At 41.2% G+C, this 21,431-nt stretch overlaps 1 protein-coding gene and 1 long non-coding RNA gene across 2 annotated transcripts in view; both read right to left on the bottom strand.

Moving 5' to 3' along the window:
- LOC147417139 (cytokinin hydroxylase-like) overlaps positions 1–2,010 on the bottom strand; it is a 2,334-nt gene extending 324 nt beyond the window's left edge. The window contains exons 1-2 of the mRNA XM_086507851.1: positions 1,564–2,010; positions 1–108 (exon numbers count right to left, since the gene is read on the bottom strand). The exon at positions 1–108 is cut by the window's left edge and continues 324 nt beyond it. Coding sequence (XP_086363977.1) covers positions 1–108; positions 1,564–2,010 — 555 coding nt within the window. The remainder of the gene's footprint in view (positions 109–1,563) is intronic.
- A 14,382-nt stretch (positions 2,011–16,392) lies between these two features.
- On the bottom strand, positions 16,393–16,889 carry LOC147417140 (uncharacterized). The gene is made up of 2 exons (XR_015187435.1): positions 16,819–16,889; positions 16,393–16,745 (listed from the first exon to the last, which is right to left on the bottom strand). It is a non-coding gene; the product is annotated as an uncharacterized LOC147417140 (long non-coding RNA).
- Between the last annotated feature and the right edge of the window lie 4,542 nt (positions 16,890–21,431).

The following is a 21,431-nucleotide window of genomic DNA, read 5'->3' on the forward strand; positions in this document are numbered from 1 at the left end:
CCCCTTTGGAATTTCAAGATCTCCAACCTTTATACTTGAGAAAGCCTCTCTTGCAAGAAGTGTGGCAGGCGTGTAAAGTCGTAGGGACTCCAATAGAATCATACCTAACTGCACATAAAAATACACTATGTTAGAAACTTTCTTGACCTCTATTAAAAACTTTGAGAAGCTTTGAGATACTCTTTCTTGAACCTGATAACACTCACCTGCTTCAAACAAAGTAGATATGTCCTCCCACTTACATCCCAAGTTATGTTTATACTCAATTAGCTCGATGAAACACAAACTATTTTAGAAACACATTAGGTCATAACTTATAGGACCACAGCCATGTACTAGTACATGAGAAGAACTCTTTATGTATTTATGTTATATATACAATATCAAATATCTATGACATCCACTACTTTTTGTTTTCGAGCTTTCAAAAATAGTTCCAAAGAACAATAGAGTCAGGCAGGCATCGTTGTCTTGATGCTTTTGCCCCAAGTCTTAAGTAGTTTTCTAATATAGCTGATGATCTCCTTAAAAGACCCACAATTCATCAAGTTTCTCTTTTCATTTTACAATATATAGTAAAATAGAACCCTTGGCCATATTTACAACCTTATGGTCAGAAGGCCAAGGGTTCACCTTAAAATATATAAGTGTAGCACGTGAGTTTGGTTGGAGGGGTTTTTATATTTCAAAGTGTTAAAAAATTGTATATACAAGAGGGAACGTGTAAAAGTGATTTTTTTATTTATTTTAAGTACAGGTTTATGGAATAAAAGGGGTCCTTTAATTCATAGTGTGTAGAGGGGTTTTATGAATATCTTTTGTCAAAGAAAACTTTCAATCCCTAGAGAATTCCCAGTGTACCTAATTATGTCATTCTATACCAACTTAGAGCAAGAAAGTTTCCAGGATTTAACATCAAGCATGTTAGATGTTTCATACCTTGCTTTAATGGGTACATCTCTCTCTCTCTCTCTCTCTCTCTCTCTCTCTCTCTCTCTCTCTCTCTCTCTCTCTCTCTCTCTCTCTCGGGGTCTAGGCTGTCTTCAAACAACTTATCCCTGATGAGCTTCCTAGGCAAAGCGAGACTGCAAAAGTTGTGCCCATCAAACAAAGCAGAGTTTCTGGAAATCCACAAAAAAGAAAGCATCCATACTCTGAGAAAACCAATACATATACAAGTCCAAGCCAGGGATGAAGTTTGGATTGCACCAAATAAAAGCATGAGCTTTGTAACTTTAATCTTCCAATAAAAGATATATATATCATATAAACATCCCCACCAGGCAAGGCATGCAGTACAGGGCAATTCCGAAACACATGTTTAGTTGTTTCTAGCTGCAAACATCCTCTTCCTTGCTAAGTGCTCTCCAAGAGGGAGGCCCCCTGTCCAAATCCTCCAAAGGAAAACTTTATGCTTGAAAGCTAAGTAGACTTTCTCTCTCTCTCTCTCTCTCTCTCTCTCTCTCTCTCTCTCTCTCTCTCTCTCTCTCTCTCTCTCTCTCTCTCTCTCTCTCTATGTGTGTGTCTGTGTGTGTGTGTGTGTGTGTGTGTGACAGTGCTTACCACTTTAAGCCTGCTAAGCATGTCGAAGTCGGGCATGTCGCCATGCTCGTGTAGGAAGAGCAGAGCCTCCTGGCGGGCACGATGCTGCCAAGTGGGGTTGGAGGCCAGGAGCATGAACGTCCATGTCAACAACAGCCACGTCGTCTCGTGGCCGGTGAAGAAGAAAGTCTTGCATTCGTCCATTAGCTGCCGAGAGGTATACATCCGGCCCAGCTGCTGACGCCGACGACGCTGGCCGCACAGTGGAGGCACAGCTTCTAGCTTGGCCGCTTCCATCTCTGCCAGCATCAGCCCTAACAGGTCCTGCCCGTAATAATCATTCTTCTGCTGCCCATCCTCATCATCAATATGTCCTGCCATGGCTTGCAGTGCTGCTGCCCGGCGACCCTCGATGATTTCCATGAACAGCGACTCCACCTCCTCCTTCAACTTCCGTATCCTACACATATAAAATATAGCATAGCATTCTCTATTCATCCAACCCCACACACAACACACACACACAAACACAACACACAAAACTTGTTTGAAAAAACGGTTCATGCGAAAGATCAAAATAGGACAATTAAAGAATTCAAACCCCGACGTATATATTACAAGAAGTTTTGGACAATTTCCCACATTGTGATTTATCTCAACATCATGAGCTTCTCTGAGGCTGAAGGTGTGAGGGAGGCGCCGGATACTTAGCTAGGTATGATTGGGGCAAGGGACCACCGGTCCAGTGTAGGGCCGGTGGTCCCCTACCCCCACTCGTACCTAACTAGGTATGCGGTCCTCGTCTACTATATGGCACGGTTCTAGGGCAGAGGGGATCTAGGGCTCAAATTTGAAGGCGCGACGAAGCTTTAATCTCCGCTATCGGATCATAAAGTGAACTAGGGGTGAACTGGGGATGGGTGAACTAGGGGTGGAACTAGGGGCGGATAAGCTAGGGGTGGGTGAACTAGGGGTGCTTAAACTAGGGTGTGATCATGTGTCATGCCAACATGGACATCGACGCGCGCTAGCGTGGTGATAGAGCATTCGTGTGACAACCAAGACGTTCGAGGTTCGACCCACACCCCGCGAGGCAGGTGAACTAGGGGTGAACTAGGTGGGGGTGAACTAGGAGTGAACTACACCAATACCCCGAATTTGAAAATAATACATTTTCGGACCTCAAGGGTTGCTAAATATGGCAGGTATTCGGATAGATACACCTTAGTTAGAACTTAGTATAGCAATTTACGACATTAAAATCCGACTCGTATGGCCCGTTTTAGCCTAAAACCAAAATTTCCTAAGGTTGTGTGTGGAGGCACCGGGGGTCGAGGCTGTGTGGGAACAGGTCTCAGGCCACTCAGAGCTTGCTTTAGTAGCTAGGGGGCGCCCTCTCTTCTTTTGGGAGTTGTGGGAGAGTTTCCATGCTTGAGAGTGATTGTGAGAGTCAGTTACACTAACTAACTGGAAACTTGGTAGGCATGTAACTGGACTTGCCATGCATAAGTGGAGTAGCTCTCAGATGCAAATAGCAAGCCAGGTCGATTTTCAGCATGGAGAGGCCTATTAAGAGTGTGCTCACACACACACACACACACTTGTACACACATCTTAGGGAGATGTTGCCGGCACACATAGTTTTTGGAGAAGAAGCAAAGGAGGGAAGTGCTACCCAATTTTCATCTTGAGAACTCCATTGGATAAGAAATTCGAGTAGATTTTTCAACCCCTAATCACGATAATATCGATTTAATTTATGTTTTGCTGCAAATCTCTCCATCATTCTCTTGATTCCTCAACTATGATGCTTAATCATAGCTATATTTCTTAATAGCTGCTCTCTAATTCTCCATATCATTATTCTATTACATAATCATCATCCAATAGTTAATTATGCAAGCCATCAATCTCTCCTAATCATAGATAAATGCATGATTAGTAAGAAGAAATCTCCCGCTAGTCAGCATAGTAATTAATTGTCAAGCCAGTAATGATGTGGATTTGGTCAATTTCATTCTATTACCACACAATATTGGAGTAACTAAGTTGGATTCAATTTATTCATAGATTAGGATGTAATTAAGGAATATTGATCCGTCATTAATCCACTAGGAAGGGAATATTCTCTCACCTATGCATATGATGATTTTACATTTCTCTACTTACTTTAGCAAGGTGATTAAGCATGTCTAATTCACCTCTCTAGTAATATAATTAGTAAAAATCTGAAATTCTTAATAACCTAAGCTAAGTATTTAAATTTTAGAGCCAGTTCCCATAGAACAAGTAAGGTGTTATCCCTAAAATTGCTATGTCTTAAAGAAAATCTAACCCCTCGTACAAGAGTGATTGTTCAGTGATTCTAATCTGTCATCTTGATTGTTATAGTACTCTCGGACATTAGTTCTTTTCTCCAAGTTGTCAATTAATTAGTGAGTATAAAATGACCCCGGTTAAGAGAACTCGCTTCGGTGGTACCCACGACCGCGAGGCGGGAAGAAGCAACGTGAATGGTAAAGGAAAAGCTCCCATGGACGACCAAGTACCGGCCATCTCACGGGCCATTGACGAGGAAGTGGGAGGTAGGTCACATTTTCATTCAAGTTGTTTAATTTAACATTGCATATGATAAGTTAGGAAAGAGCATATCCCTAACATGTAGGACAAATCCGACGAAAACCTCGGCATTTTAATTCAATTGTATATTAAAGTCTAAGTAGGAAAGAACGGTTGATGGATATACTGTTTGAAATAGGAAAGAATGTCTACTAGGAAAAATTTAGCTCGGCATGTTTATTTCCAATGTTGAACTAGTCCTAATCGCGTTGATAGTAGGCTCGAACTCAACTCACTTTTGATGAGAGATTGTCCGCTAGATGAACCCTGAACCACTTTTTTGCTTCCACTATAGATCTAGTGGCCACCAGGTTTACCATCAGATCCGCCGTTTGAGACGGCGGGGTGGGGGACCTCACAATATACTGCATATTCTAGTGGTATGGGACACTAGAATAGGTACTATATAGATGACGACATGCATAAATAACGTTGTTTGGTTTAATAATTTATTTATTTTTATTATGAGATGTTTCTAACACAAAATACTAATCACTATCTTTGACCAATATAGTTTGCAAATTCTTATCTTTGCAACTGGAGGATAGTGCTTCCAACAAAGAGGTATGTAATGGAATTGATATTTTACTACTTATTGTAGCTGACATGTGGAAAAGACTTTACCAATCTAGGCCTATGTAAACGGATATATATTTCATATACATTCTATTATTCAAGTGCTCTTTTATAAGCTTTGGCCATTTATGGACGGTCGGTCAGTTTGTACTCACTTTGACCATTCAAGAAGTCTATTAAGTAAATACATGCAAGAGAGAAATGGTCACTCTTGCACCGGTTTTGACATAGTTTGTTATTGAAATCTATTTGCGTTTTTTTAAATCTATGTGCGCTATTGTAGTCCAATTGCGTTATTTTACTTCGTTTGTTGAAGTCCTTTTGCTGCTAACACTAAGCGGTTAGCCCTAAGCGTATAACCTTCAACGATCTAAATACGAAGAAGTCAGTCCTGAGCGGTAAGCGATTAAAGACCTAAGCGGTTACCTTTAAGCGGCGAGCCTAGTAAACTGTTTGAATACCAATTAAACTTACACGACTAGCCCTAAATCGCTAAGTGACCAAATAACAAAAACTAGACGAGCCGTGTGTAGGACTAAGCGGGTCCGGCTAAACAATTTAGTACATAAGCAACTAAGCGCTCTAATTAAGCTACGTCTAACCTTCATCGATCTAAATGCGAACCAATCCTAAGCGATGAAACCACTTATTACTTAAACGGTTAGTGTTAAAGGACTAAACCTAATTAATCGAATAGCCTACGATAAGTCTCCAATTACAAAATAGTAATATAATTTTTTAATTTCTAAATTTATTTATAAAAAAATAATAAAAATAATTATAAAATAACATAAATCAAAATATATCTTTCTTTTAATGATAAAATATCGTTATCTTTTTTAGTTGATGATGATTTTTAATTAATATTATTTACAAAATAAACAAAAAATTTGAATTAAAAAACGTGTATGCGTCATATATAGGGTGTTTATACTGCATAATGTGCATTTTTTATTTACTTGCGTTATTTTTATGTCAATGTGTGTGTGTGTGGTGTTTTTGGTATGCAACAAAAAAGAATGTTAAAGCACTCACATGCGGCCTATAATTTGAGCAAGAAACAATTGGCAAATGTTCTCAAACCTGCAAACACACACACACCACTATGTTACACAAAACACAAAAGTAAACAAATCACAAGGAAACTTGAAAAGAAGCTTACCTTGTTGATGGGGAGCAGCATACAAGTGAAAATCTCAACTCCAACAAATGTGAGGTAGCAGATCTACAGAAGTGAGGGAGGAGGGGTAAGAGAGGAAGAGAAGAAAGGGCAAAATACGCAAGAGAAACTTGCGGTTCTATTTTTGCAGGATTCACCGATGTAGATGTCAGTATGTGTATCGATACAAGCGTCGGTATACGCACCGGTATAGACATCGACTTGCACATCGGGTGCACTGTTTACACGTCAAAAATCTGAAATTTATTTAAGTGACCTCTTTTTGTAGTGTGCTCAATCATTTATATCAATTAGTGCTAGATCAGATTGTTCCCTTTCAAAGGCCCTTGGTGCTTTCACACGGTCATGATCAATAAGTGAAAATTGTATAATTGCATGTCCATTGTATTTGTACAAAGTATGGCCACTAGCTACAAATTGCTTTCTCTAAGAAGCTTTGAGATACTCTTTCTTGAACCTGATAACACTCATATGCTTCAAACAAAGTAGATATGTCCTCCAACTTACATCCCAAGTTATGGTTATACTCAATTAGCTCGATGAAACACAAGACTATTTTAGAAACACATTAGGTCATAACTTATAGGACCACAGCCATGTACTAGTACATGAGAAGAACTCTTTATGTATTTACTGTTATATATACAATATCAAATATCTATGACATTCCACTTACTTTTTTTTCGAGCTTTCAAAAATAGTTCAAAGAACAATAGAGTCAGGCAGCATCGTTGTCTTGATGCTTTTGCCCCAAGTCTTAAGTAGTTTTCTAATATAGCTGATGATCCTTAAATGACCACAATTCATCAAGTTTTCTCTTTTCATTTTACAATATATAGTAAAATAGAACCCTTGGCCATATTTTACAACCTTATGGTCAGAAGGCCATGGGTTCACCTTAAAATATATAAGTGTAGCACGTGAGTTTTGGTTGGAGGGGTTTTTATATTTCAAAGTGTTAAAAAATTGTATATACAAGAGGGAACGTGTAATAAAGTGATTTTTTTATTTATTTTAAGTACAGGTTTATGGAATAAAAGCGGTCCTTTAATTAATAGTGTGTAGAGGGGTTTTATGAATATCTTTTGTCAAAAGAAAACTTTCAATCCCTAGAGAATTCCCAGTGTACCTAATTATGTCATTCTATACCAAACTTAGAGCAGACAAGTTTCCAGGATTTAACGTCAAGCATGTTAGATGTTTCCATACCTTGCTTTAATGGGGTACATCTCTCTCTCTCTCTCTCTCTCTCTCTCTCTCTCTCTCTCTCTCTCTCTCTCTCTCTCTCTCTCTCTCCCTCGGGGTCTAGGCTGTCTTCAAACAACTATCCCGGATGAGCTTCCTAGGCAAAGCGAGACTGCAAAAGTTGTGCCCATCAAACAAAGCAGAGTTTCTGGAAATCCACAAAAAAGAAAAGCATCCATACTCTGAGAAAACTAATACAATATACAAGTCCAAGCAAGGGATGAAGTTTGGATTGCCACCAAATAAAAGCATGAACTTTGTAACTTTAATCTTCCAATAAAAGATATATATATCATATAAACATCCCCACCAGGCAAGGCATGTAGTACAGGGCAATTCCGAAACACGTGTTTAGGTTGTTTCTAGCTGCAAACATCCTCTTCCTTGCTAAGTGCTCTCCAAGAGGGAGGCCCCCTGTCCAAATCTCCAAAGGAAAACTTTTATTCTTGAATCTCTCTATCCTCTCTCTCTCTCTCTCTCTCTCTCTCTCTCTCTCTCTCTCTCTCTCTCTCTCTCTCTCTCTCTCTCTCTCTCTCTTGTGTGTGTGTGTGTGTGTGTGTGTTGTGTGTGACAGTGCTTACCACTTTAAGCCTGTAAGCATGTCGAAGTCGGGCATGTCTCCATGCTCGTGTAGGAAGAGCAGCGCCTCCTAGCGGGCACGATGCTGCCAAGTGGGGTTGGAGGCCAGGAGCATGAACGTCCATGTCTAGCAACAGCCACGTCGTCTCGTGGTCGGTGAAGAAGAAAGTCTTGCATTCGTCCATTAGCTGCCGAGAGGTATACATCCGGCCCAGCTGCTGACGCCGACGACGCTGGCCGCATAGTGGAGGCGCAGCTTCTAGCTTGGCGCTTCCATCTCTGCCAGCATCAGCCCTAACAGGTCCTGCCCATAATAATCATTCTTCTGCTGCCCATTCTCATCATCAAAGCGAGACTGCAAAAGTTGTGCCATCAAACAAAGCAGAGTTTCTGGAAATCCACAAAAAAGAAAGCATCCATACTCTGAGAAAAACCAATAACATAACAAGTCCAAGCCAGGGATGGAAGTTTGGATTGTACCAATTAAAAGCATGAACTTTGTAACTTTAAATTTCAATAAAAGATATATATATCATTAACATCCCCACCAGGCAAAGCATGTAGTACAGGGCAATTCGAAACAGGTGTTTAGTTGTTTTCTAGTTGCAGGACATCCTCTTTCCTACTAAGTGCTCTCCAAGAGGGAGGCCCCCTGTCCAAATCCTCCAAAGGAGAAAAATTTATGCTTGAAAGCTAAGTAAGCTCTGCTCTCTCTCTCTTCTCTCTCTCTCTCTCTCTTCTCTCTCTCTCTCTCTCTCTCTCTCTCTCTCTCTCTCTCTGTCTCTGTGTGTGTGTGTGTGTGTGTGTGTGTGTGTGTGTGTGTGTGTGTGTGTGTGTGTGTGTGTGTGTGTGTGTGTGTGTGTGTGTGTGTGTGTGTGTGTGTGTGTGTGTGTGTGTGTGTGTGAGTGTGTTGTGTGTGTGTGTGTGTGTGTGTGTGTGTGTGTGTGATGAAGTGCTTACCACTTTAAGCCTGCTAAGCATGTCGAAGTCGGGCATGTCGCCATGCTGGTGCAGGAAGAGCAGAGCCTACTGGCGGGCACGATGCTGGCCCTGGTGGGGGTTGGAGCCAAGAGCATGAACGTCCATGTCAGCAACAGCCACGTCGTCTCGTGGCCGGTGAAGAAGAAAGTCTTGCATTCGTCCATTAGCTGCCGGAGGTCTACATCCGGCCCAGCTGCTGACGCCGACGACGCTGGGCGCGCATTGGAGGCGCAGCTTCTAGCTTGGCCGCTTCCATCTCTGCCAGCATCAGCCCCTAACAGGTCCTGCCCATAATAATCATTCTTCTGCTGCCATCCTCATCATCAATATGTCCTGCCATGGCTTGCAGTGCTGCTGCCCGCGCGACCCTCGATGATTTCCATGACAGCGACTCCACCTCCTCCTTCAGCTTCCGTATCCTGCACATATAAAATATAGCATAGCATTCTTATTCATCCAGCCCCACCACACACACACACACAACACACACACACAAGATCTTCTTGTTGGAAAAACGGTTCATGCGAAAGATCAAAATAGGACAATTAAAGTCATTCAAACCCGACGTATATATTACAAGAAGTTTTGGACAATTTCCCACATTGTGATTTATCTTAACATCATGAGCTTCTCTGAGGCTGAAGGTGTGAGGGAGACGCCGGATACTTAGCTAGGTATGATTGGGGCAAGGGACCACTGGTCCAGTGTGGGGCCGGTGGTCCCCTACCCCCACTCGTACCTAACTAGGTATGCGGTCCTCGTCACTATATGGCACGGTTCTAGGCCAGAGGGGATCTAGGGCTCAAATTTGAAGGCGCGAGGCAGCTTTAATCTCCGCCGTCTAATCATAAAGTGAACTAGGGGTGAACTGGGGATGGGTGAACTAGGGGTGAACTGAGGGTGAACTAGGGGCGGATAAGCTAGGGGTGGGTGAACTAGGGGTGCTTAAACTAGGGTGTGATCATGTGTCATGCCAACATGGACATCGACGCGCGCTAGCGTGGTGATAGAGCATTTGTGTGACAACCGAGACGTTCGAGGTTCGAACCACGCCCCGCGAGGCAAGTGAACTAGGGGTGAACTAGGCGGGAGTGAACTTGGGCGCCATTTTTGCCCCGAGTTCACCCCTAGTTCACCCCCAGTTCACTGCGTGATCCGACGGCCGAGATTAAAGCCACCTCACGTCCTCAAACTTGGGCCCTAGATCCCCTCTGGCCTAGAACCGTGCCATATAGTGACGAGGGTATGTATGCGGTGCCTCTTGAGCAAAAGCTCATGATGTTATGCATTGTATGAAAAACAGTGAGAAAGACCGTTTTCCTACATGAGAAAATATTTAAATCTTCTTGTGATATAATTACGGAAGAACAACTCTCCTACTTCAGTTGTTTCCTAGCTCAGGGTATGACCAATTAGGGTATTAGGGGACAATGATTAGTTAAATGATGTATGACAACCTTCCCAAACCAAGGCACAAGAAGATTCATAAATTTTCATATGTAGGAGAACGGAGTCTTTTACAATGTTTTTCATACAATGCACAACGTCATGAGCTTCTACTCGAGAGGCACTCCATACCTAGCTAGGTACGATTGGGGGTAGGGAGGTCGGGGACCACGCCCCCCTCCCCCACCCCCCAAATAGGGCCAACGGTCCCCTGTCCCCAATCGTATTAAGCTAGGTATGCAATGCCTCGATCCCTCACCGAAGCTCATGATGTTGAGGTAAGTCACATTGTAGGAATTATTGCGAGAATTTGTCCAAAACTTCTCGTGAGGGTCACACGCCCCAAATCTCTAGTGCCATCGCCTAGACATTTACTGGCCATCATGGATGTAATTGAAGCTCACTAATTTATCTAGTTGTAGTTGAAACTTATTAATTGATCGCTCACAAAATACTACTAGGACGTTCTCAAATTTATTAGGAAGCAAAGACATAACATTTTTTTAGCTTCTAGTCCACAAACAGAAAAGGCTTATGTGAAGCTAAACTGAGTTTAATTGGAGTCAAGGCATCATGTACAACGTGTACAATGAGGGTGCCAAGTTGCAGAGTTCAATCTACATTAGAGACAAGACTACAATGTTTTACTAGATGCCTTTGCCTCTTTGTACAGAGGCATTTTCATGTTTGATTGTAGTCAGAAGCATCATGTGCAATGTTGAATGTGTAAGTTGCAGCATTCAATCCATATTGAAGCAGTGTTCGGGAAAAATCATTTTTCCAAACATACAAATTTCCTTTCCTTGAGTTTGCCAAGATGAAGTTTTAGAAAATTAGTGGTATTTTTTGGGGTTTTACACTATTTTTCTCTATTTTGGGCCAGAATTTTTCCTTTTCCCCTTGCCATCAACCGGCATTATTGAAATTGAAAATGGCACGATATTAAGCTGAGACACATTTTTCCCGAACACTGCATCGAGGCATTATACAATGAGGATGTCAAGATCAATGCTTTTTTATGCTAGTTGGTGGACAATTAGTTTTTCAACCATGCACAAGCATAAAGCATGCAAAAAAATTTAACGGCATTAAATAGGTTAATACTCTGAGTTTGACAACTCTAAATTTAACGGCATTAAATAGGTTAATACTCTGAGTTTAATTGCCCGAGCACATGAGGCACCCTACCAACTAAATCTATCAAATCACATACATTAGACCTTGGCCATGAGAAAATCTTTGCTTGGGAATTTTATTCTAATGTATTTATTATTTTTACTATATTCATTCACATGTATTTACTATTTTTAGTGTGTTTACAACATTTCAAATCTGTGAAAACTTAAATCCACAAATTAATTATATATTAGTGCAAGTTTTTTATTTTGGTATAGAACATAACACAAATTAATAATTATGTGAGGATATCTTTACAAGTTTTAGGAAACAACCTAACCCCTAAGTGGGTTTGTGGTTATATTCAAACACTCTCCAAATTACATTACATTAAATGCAGTTATGAAAGCTATTGTGCATAAATGATTAATTTGCACAAAAATCAAAGAGTACATTCAAGCTAGCATGTTTATTGTCATGCCGTCAGCACTAAGTAACACCCACATTTATTAAGGAGCGGTAAAGGGATCCACAATGGGGAAGTTCACGCACGAAAGCCAAGGTGATTGCAACCACACAAACTATTTAAAATCTAAACTCGGACACGAGTTAAACCTCAAAAACCTTGGTAGCTTGCGTTAACTCACAATATAACCTCATAAAAACGTGAGGGGTTACACAACGTGCACGCGGGTGAGTTGGTCAGCCTTGTGACACAAAACCCGATGCGCGAGGTCATGGTTCAAATTTGGGTCGTGAAAGGGTAGTGGAGTTTCCATGCCGCCTTGATTTTTGCGCTCGCCAGGTTTAGTGTGCCTCGAGGTCGTCCTTCACTTTCCGCTTGTCGATCCCTTAACCCCTCCTAATAAATGCACGGTCCCACTTAGTGTCAAGGTTGTCCACTTGAGTCTTGAGCCAATTCAGTATACTAGGTGAGGAAACTACAATGATGTATCATGTATTGCAAGAACATACTAGGTCTACCCGAGCGTTCATTAATTAATTATACGCTCAATCCCTACTCCCACTCTTCTCAAACTAAAGCCACAGTTTCCGCCTCCGAATTTGCGTCGGTTCCCATGCACGACCTCTCCTGCTTCGCTAGTGCCATTCTTGTTCCCGTCCCAGATAGAATCCTAATTATCAACCTACTCTTAAGACTTTCTCACCCTAGTATCTGCAAAATTTAGTTAGGTTTTTCAAATTCTATAAAAACTTGGTAAGGTCCATGCACTCTAGCAATAGGTCCAAAAAGGGAGCTTCTTTTACATCCCAATAGAGGGAAGCTGATCCCATGGCTTCCCTCTCGCATGCACACCCATACACGTGAACTTGGAAAGGGTGTCCATGGTGCTCGCTTCCTTATTTTACTTGAAGGCAAATTGCATAGACATGACATTTGCTTCAAGTTAAAGAAGAAGATGATGCCCTGCTGTCACCATGCTTGCACTCAACTCAACAATCATCAATGTGGAGTCATGACGTTACAAGAGAGAGTGAGCAACCTCCTTCGCACCAATAGTATCGCCAATCCCTAAGGACTAAAGCATATGTGGACATTATCATACAAAAATTTAGTATCGAATGATACGAATACTCTTGTGCATCAAAGACATTCAAGACCAAAATTTTCTCTTGGATATGATCATACGGGACTAAAGCATATGTGGGCATTATCATACAAAAATTTAGTATCCAATGATACGAATACTCTTGTGCATCAAAGACATTCAAGACCATGAAAGACCAAAATTTTCTCTTAGATATGGTCATACTCCTATAGTATTAGAGAAGATAATTTGGTGATGTTCCATACAAACTATTTTAATAATAATAACTTTGGACATTAACCCGAATAGTCATGTGAATGAATTGTATATGGGAGTAGAATATCATAATGTTGGCTTGAAAGTTTTTGGTAGAATTCACAAACGCACTCTCTTTTTTACATGTGTCAAAGTATATGTTGTGTTACCAAGATTAGCATATATACATAATGTCTATAGAGAACCTATTGTTAAGTGAAACCGCAAGACCATACAAAGCTTCTATCCAAGTTCATCCCAAGAAAGTACTTGATAGCTATCCATAAATATTTTCTTCAACAAAGAAAATAACGTCCTGGAGGGGAGGTTTTATGTAATCATGTTAATGTATAATGTGAGTTTGAAAGGAGGGGCTTTGAAATGTAAAAAATTCAGGTAATTTAACAGAGATACATTAAAATAATGGGTTTTTATTCAATTTTGAAAAAAAAATCTAAAATAAAAAATCATTTTATTCATTCAAACATATTAAAGAGAGATTATTTTAATACCCCATGAACGCACATTATATAGGGGGTATTGAATGATGAACCTCCGGAGATGACGTCATAGCCACATTAGAGCTAGGTGTAGACATACCAAATGTAAGTATGCTTTTAAGGTGACTTTGATTCACCAAGGGATCTAGGAAAGGGTTGAGACAAAGGAGACAATGGAGATGGCCTAGTTTAATTAAGCATTAGGTATGAAGGCTACCTTGTAAATTATCTCAACATAAAAATCACTCCTTAAATTAGCCTATATCACATATGTTCAAGAGATTATTAATACCTTTGAATCATGCTTAATTTACACGATGGGTGCACTCTTTCAAGAAACCTTACCCAATTTGATACATACACAAATAAAATAGATACAATCCTTTCCCATTAACCCACTTGATTTAGTACAAATTTGTGGAAATGATACCCTGATATTAAAGCTCTACATGATGAAAAACAACTATATCTTATAGAGTCTTCCTCTTTCAGAAAGATTACAATGAAGTCATAGCTTTGATAATTTAAGGCTTACCCAAAGATAACTTTTAAGGTATATTCTATCTTCAAAATTTAATTAATAAATATATCTATTCACCCATTTTAAATAATTACAAGTCCTAAAAAGTATCGTATAAAAATACCAATTTTCAATTTTGATTCTTATCTGATATAAAGGGGAGATCAGATTGAATCTTTCATGGATGCTTTGATTCTAGAATAGTAACTTATAAATTGCATGGTGTACAATGAACAATTAGAAGCACTAAGATGACTAAAAAAGCCACAATTCATAGTATCGAAGATAACTACAATTTACATTCATAGTCATAGGAATCATGTGGTTGAATTAGCTTGGAATGGTAGTTTATCAAACCAAAAAAAGAAACATATCTCAAAAAATGCAAAATAACATAGCATGGAAACTTAGAAAAAAATAAACTCTTACTAAAATAAAATTTTCTTATCATTAACTTGAAAATAGAAAAGGTAACAAATTTTGAAATGTACAGTGCTTAAAATCCAAGAAATTAATTACTTTAAAATACTACAAGCAAGTCAACTTGACGATCTCAATTGTGGGAGAAAAAGAGAATCAAATGTCAAGTTTATTTATGCTTTAACTTTGTTTAAGAGCAACAGTGAAACCATTTTGAAAGAGCCACATGTCATTCAAAAATTTAATTTTCCTAGATTCAATTTTTGTTTCTAGCGTGTTTACTTCATTCACATTTTCTTTAGTATTCAATAACTTATCATTTATTTATTTGATGGTTCATGAGTCAAAATTTGTGTGTGTGTGTGTGTGTGTGTGTGTGTGTGTGAGAGAGAGAGAGAGAGAGAGGACCTAACACCAATTGAGGGCTACCCTTCCAAAAGAAACTATATTTATGACTCTTCTATATAAGACTAGAATTGAGTTCTCCAAGCTTGAAAGAGCATCAAATTCCTCTAGCATCTCATACTAATTATATTTAGAGTTTGATGACTCAATTGGGAAGCATCTCTCTCAAGGTGGATGAGGACATTACCACACTAATGCGGGAACTTTGCATGCTGGGTTCTCGTTTTCCATGTTTTTGAAGCTTCTTTAGACCGAAGGCTAGCCATTGATGATACAACTTTTGGAGGCACGCAGAGACACATTGAAGCTTTATGGTCTCTCAAAAGTCTTCATCTTCAAAAGCATAATTAAAGTGGCATAAAATTGAGGACCTTGCCAATGTCACCAAAGGTCCTATCATGGGAGAAAAAGGGTATTTGCCTTCCTCCATCCTTGAAATTCTTTAGATGACGAGCTCTCTTCCAAGCAATGTAAGAATGACGATGCCCTCTACACTTTCTTTGAAAGACAATTTACATATGTATGAATCACCGTCTGAGCTTTACCTTGGATGTCATGGAACTATCCTTGTCATCTACAAGAGAGAGTGCCAATCTTGCTCAAAAGAGTTTCCTTGTTTAGTAATTGGAGGATAATTTAATGATTCAAGGAGTCTCTTCCTACCACTGGATCACTAGAATTGACCGTGAGTCTCTTCCTACCACTGGATCACTAGAATTGACCGTGATTCTTGTAGATGTGGACTTATTTGCATCCCAAAGCACACAAAATCTATTGGAATTAGTGCCCAAGTTGGGGGGACATATCACTTATCCTAAATGAACAACCAAAGAGGTAGGAAGTGTTTCCATGTGCGTGAAGATCCCATTATTTGCATCCAAACTGGACACCTATGGCGAATCAAACTATGGTAATCTTTAGTAAGTGCTCATGGCAAACATGTGTAGTCTCTCTCTCTCTCTCTCTCTCTCTCTCTCTCTCTCTCTCACACACACACACACACACTTTTTTGTAAATCAATTTGATTTAACTTTCTGTGGGAAACCACAAAGAGAGGAAAACCCACCAAAAAGATGTACAAGGAAAGTCTCTCTCTCTCTCTCACACACACACACACACACACATTCAAGCCAGTTTTTCACCATCCGCACTCCTTTAGGTACAATTTCTTTAAGGGCCAAGAGGAGAAATGTACACACACACACACACACACACAAATTTATCAGAGCGCTTGAGCCTTGCATTCACCACTCGAAGCAAGCACGCTCCCTTAGCTGATTGCTCTCACAAAAGTAAGCATAGTTGTGACACAAAGCTGTAATTCTTTGAAACGAATTGGCACTGCAAGCTACATTTTCCATAGCTGAGCTGAATGGTTTATTGGCATGTGCCAGTAGCGCTATTAGGCCGAGAACTTTGGAAGACATTAACGTATTTTGTCCTTCAATGTAGCAGATATGAAACTTAGAAGCCATCTATTGTAAACCAATAAGATGCAGGGCTTGCACAAGTACTGTAGGCGATGGGGGGGAGAGAGAGAGAGAGAGAGAGAGATTGATTGATTGCACAAACAACAAGGTGCATTGTTGAGATAAGAGAAATTCTCATCGGTTTCTCTACAATCAGCTCTTTTCCCGCATACTCTCACTTTGATTACTTACAAGAGTAGACTGATATTAAGTGCTCATAGGACTGCTGAGAGAAAGGGCTGCTTTTTTGATGAAAATGCGGCAGGTGCATGATAATGGGGCGTCGTCATGGTATCACAGCCTTAAATCTGGATCGATACGACACTATACATGTGAAGAAACCTGCATCAACATGACAATGTTAGAAACTATATCAAAAAGCAAAGAAAAAGTCGACCAAAACCAGTGAAGCCACCTTGTAAAGTGAAACTCGGCTTGGTGAGGGCCCCTGAAGTCAGGCTAGTTTGGATAACCAGCCGATCATCATCAAACTCATTCTACAGCATTGTATCGAAGCTCACAGCTTCCTTAATTCACATCTGGAAGCAGAATCTGCGCACCTCTCCAAGACTCTCCCTTATCTAATGTTATTGGAGAAAGAACTGTGCTGTAAGCGACTGATATGAAGGGCTTGTCTCCATCCGTGACTGGACTGGACACCACCAGGTTCTCAAACCCACGATTTTCAAAGAGTAAGGACCTTCGCAAACCCTGCAAAATTGTAAACAGCTGGGACATGGGCCTTATTCATTCATAACAGGCATTTCTTTAGAAACGCAGAACCAAACAAAGGAAAGAAACCTTAAAGCAAAGCAGCTCAGAGACAGCTCTCCATATTGATATCTTTCAATTCTCCAGAGACACTACTTGCTGGCCTGCCTGAGGCTTTTGTTAAGAGAGAAAATTTTTGCTACCCCTTCACAAGCTGCAGCAACCAATGATTGCCTTGCTTTGCATTGCAAGCTGTTGTCTCTTTCCTTATCAGCTAGACACAACTTTAGAACCACAGCATAAAAGGGGTTTTTATATGCCATCATCATGACACAGACTTTTACTAAGGTTTCTGCCATGTAAGCCTCAGATGTATATATTATATAAAGGAGCATGCAAACGCCCACAAACACATACATTATTATCACTGATGAAATGAAGTTAGCCTCTGTCCCGTTTCTGATGAAGCCTTGGCCCTGTTGTCAAAGAAAATCAGAGCCTCTTGATCTCGTACTTTGCCCTACGCTTGGAAGAGCTCAGTACTCTCGTCCTCTTTATCCTGTGGTATCCCCTTAAAATCTGAGATCAATCCTCCTTTAGTCTAACCCTTCTCTTCTTGTCTCTCCTCTACTGCCTTCGCTGTCTCCACCTTGTCCACTGGACTTTCTTCCTTTATCAAGCACTTCGCTGCAATATGATTGGTCTCTCTACAAGTGTAGCACTTTCACCACTTACTGATCCCACTCTGCCTTCTCTTCTGATGTCAAACAAGGAACTTCTTCACCTTCTTCCTACACTTCCTCAACTCTATCCAACGGCTTCTCCTTACTCCTCATCTACAAAAGCCAATGATCCCATGAGCAAAGCATAGCCGTCCTGTGCATGGGCCATCATCCCTTGTATGCTCGCGACCTTCTACTTCAAGCAATACCTTTCCGACTCCAGAAGCAGACCGCAACAGTATAGCTCCATCTCGAGAGAGACCATCTAAAATGAAGCGAGGGGAAGAAAAGAACTCCAAAACCTCTGGTTGTACAATAAAAGAGCGTCGGTCTTCTTCATCCCTGGGCGCTTCCAAACTGTGAGAGTATGTGCCTCATAAGCAGGTGCCAACCATAGGACAGGCTGACGCAAACAACTGTTTGAATCCCACCCAAGTACCTGGTGCATGTCCATGAAGCAATAAAGTCAGCCACCACTGCCTCTCATTCCCCTTCGGAAAGAGGTAGCGTTTCTGATTTTGGAAGCTTCCTGAAGTTGCCTCCTGAGAAAGCTGTGCCAAAGCTTTCGTTTCATCTCAAAAGTCCAAAAAGTATCCAACTTTACGTTCTGGCCTCCTTCCTTGAAATCTTTCTATGTCCCCCAAACCGTCAACTAATTGTACATGTTCGGTCTCAAAAGAAGGTCGCCTCAAGGTTCAGTGGCAAAAGTAGCCCCAAAGGTTGGAGACATAACTCCTTATGCATCCTAGTACTCCCTAATCCCTCATGTGGGATATCCATAAGGGTATCCATGCATCTTGACATACCTCCATACATCTTCCCATGGGTCTTGGCACCTGCTCCATCAGCACCAAACATCCCTGTGTTGTAAGGCCCAGAACCACTCTACCCATGCCATATGGTCAAAGAGCACCAACACCAGTGTCATATGGTCCATATGCACTCTACCTGCACCGTAAGGCCCAGAAGCACAGGGAGATGTCGCAAGGTAACTCTTGATCGCCATATCGTTGTATTCCTGTCCACAAAGCCTGCATGTTTGCATGTGCACATATGCATCATCTGCTGTTGCATTTGTTGCTGAATCTCCTCATGTATCTTCCTCTAACTAACAATTGAGTTGGATCCCTCTTATTGCTGGAATACTTGGATGCTTTTACCTTCATCTTGGTCTATGACTTGGGGTTTACGAATCCTCTCCATTGCAATAAAAACGACACCCCAAACTACTACCCATGAAAATCGACCTAATGGTACATTTAGCTATTGTAGAAGACATGGACATAAAGTGGTAGATGTTATTGGAGATGGCATGGTCGTCAAAGAAGCAGATCGTGATGGCTCACCTCAAACTAGGATAACTTCTAACCTTGCCGCTCCCAATGCCTAGGCCGAGATCTTAGCGCTAGCACTGCCCTTTAGCCTCTTCATTTGCCCCTTTAGCACCTCCTATGTCAGTTCCTTTTGACTTGGAGTGTTGCCGGTTTCTTGTCAACTAGGCAACCTTTCTCATTGGTTGGAGTGTTATGCTTCAAAGGGTGGTAGCTCTTCTCCACCTCTCTCCGCCGGCTTCATAAGTAGCCAATGGGTATGATACGCTCATCTTTTGCACTTCCATTATCTACTTCCGCAATTTTTTTGCTATTTGGCCGTTATTTTCAGCTTCAACCTCCACTACGGTCATCTTCACTTGGTGTTGGACGGTCGGTCGTTTTTGAGCACCGGGTCCTTTCTAGCTTGGCGCTCATTTTGGTTCTCTAGATTTGTTAGGACTTTTTTGTTTTGTTTTCGGAGTCGGGTAGGGCATGCCCGACCGCTCCCCTCATACACCAAAAAAATATAGAAGAAGAACGACCAGGACTATGCACCCGGAAACCAAAGGTAGACACTTTTGTCACTAGTTTCCTCTGGACTACGAGAGGCCAGAATTATCTACACTCTTAGGGCCATGACTAATCCCTTGAGAGACCCATTTCGCCAACTTGATTTGGGCGTGACAACAACCAAGTACCTCTGTTCAGAGGCCCAGGTACTGCGAGACTTGCTTTGGTCTTCCCTTTGGAGTTGCCTCCTCCAGGTAACTTATCGCTCACCTCACTAAACTACTTTTGAAACCCGACGGTTTTCCCCTAGGAAATGCCATACCCGTTGTTAGGTGCAGCGGAATGATTGTTTGCGCTTTGCTCAAGATGAGTGCTCCGAATTGTGCTCAAGGTTCCTTTTGTTCTTATGGAAGGTAGAGCCTTCCGTTCTTAGTGAGAGAATGCTATGATCACAACAAAGTGAATGGACACTGTACATACAAATGTATGAGACTGAGAGATAGAGAGAGAAGAGAGATATGACACCAAAGACGTAAAACCCTCCTCCAAAGGCCCCACTCTCGTCGGCGAGAGTGGTCTACTTATTGATTGCACAATCTGGTACAAATGGTATGCATGTGACTGATGCAAGTCTAGGCTATGTCGACGATGACGACGGTGATGACAAAATCGACCTAAGGGCTGAAATCTGCAATCTTTCTACTACTGTCCAAAAACGCTATGGGCTGAAATCTGCAAATCTTCTATTTGCTGAATTTCGACTCTATGTCGGTGACAATGTTGATGGCGACGATGCGACGACGACGCGCTGAAAAATGAAAACGCTGATCCTAGGGCTGATTCTGTCGCGATAGATCTGCAAAACGCTGAGGTTGCTGGCAGATGCAAAAACGCTAGGGCTTAAAATGAAGTCAGCTTTTCATGAAAAATCCGCATACATTCGTGCTCATTCATGAGCGAAACGTGCTAAACATACAATATGTCATGCCTAGGAAAAGGGATCACATAAGGACGTTGACTAAAATACAGGAAACGATCATGAATGAAACATTCGAACAATGCGTGCGTATCAATCATGCGAACACAAAATACTTCCTGTGATGGTTCTTTGGACCTAGGCTCGGGAGCCAAGATCAGTTCTTCCTGAATGATCGAATCCTCCTGTGGGGGTTCTTTGGACCTCGACTCGAAAGCCAAGATCGGTTCTTCGTGATTGATCAAATCTACAACGAGGTTAGCTTCGCTAGAAAAAGCATCCACAAACACATCATCCTTGTGAACAATCACATCATCTTCATGCAACTCATCATGCTTGTGAGAAATCACATCTTTATCATTCAAATCATCATGCAAATCATGTCTATCATGCTTTGGAGAAGAAGAGACTGAGAGAGTCTCCTTTTCCTGATTCTCTTACATCTGTGCAAAGATCAGAGCAGCTAGAGAGGAGGGATACAAGGCATATCACTAGGAAAGGTATTCTAAGTGATCAAGCAGGTTGTCCTAACTTATGGCTAAGTGACGAGGGGACCCCTAAGGACACAAGGAACTTAAAGCAAATGGCTGGCGTACAGAATCCCACATATAGCGCTGACTGTATGGATCTCCGCAATTCGCGCTGACTGTTCGTACGGCCTGCCGGAAATTGCACTGACAGCTTTTTGCAGACTTTGACGCCAAGTTGCTTTTGAACACTAACTGCTTTTGAGTTAGTGCTTTTGGGGCTTTGCTTTTGGGCATCCCTTACCTTCAAATAAGTGGGCAAGGCCTCA

Source organism: Adiantum capillus-veneris, unplaced genomic scaffold (assembly GCF_014529385.1).
Source record: "Adiantum capillus-veneris isolate H3 unplaced genomic scaffold, ASM1452938v2 Hic_scaffold_325, whole genome shotgun sequence".
NCBI classification, from domain to species: domain Eukaryota; kingdom Viridiplantae; phylum Streptophyta; class Polypodiopsida; order Polypodiales; family Pteridaceae; genus Adiantum; species Adiantum capillus-veneris.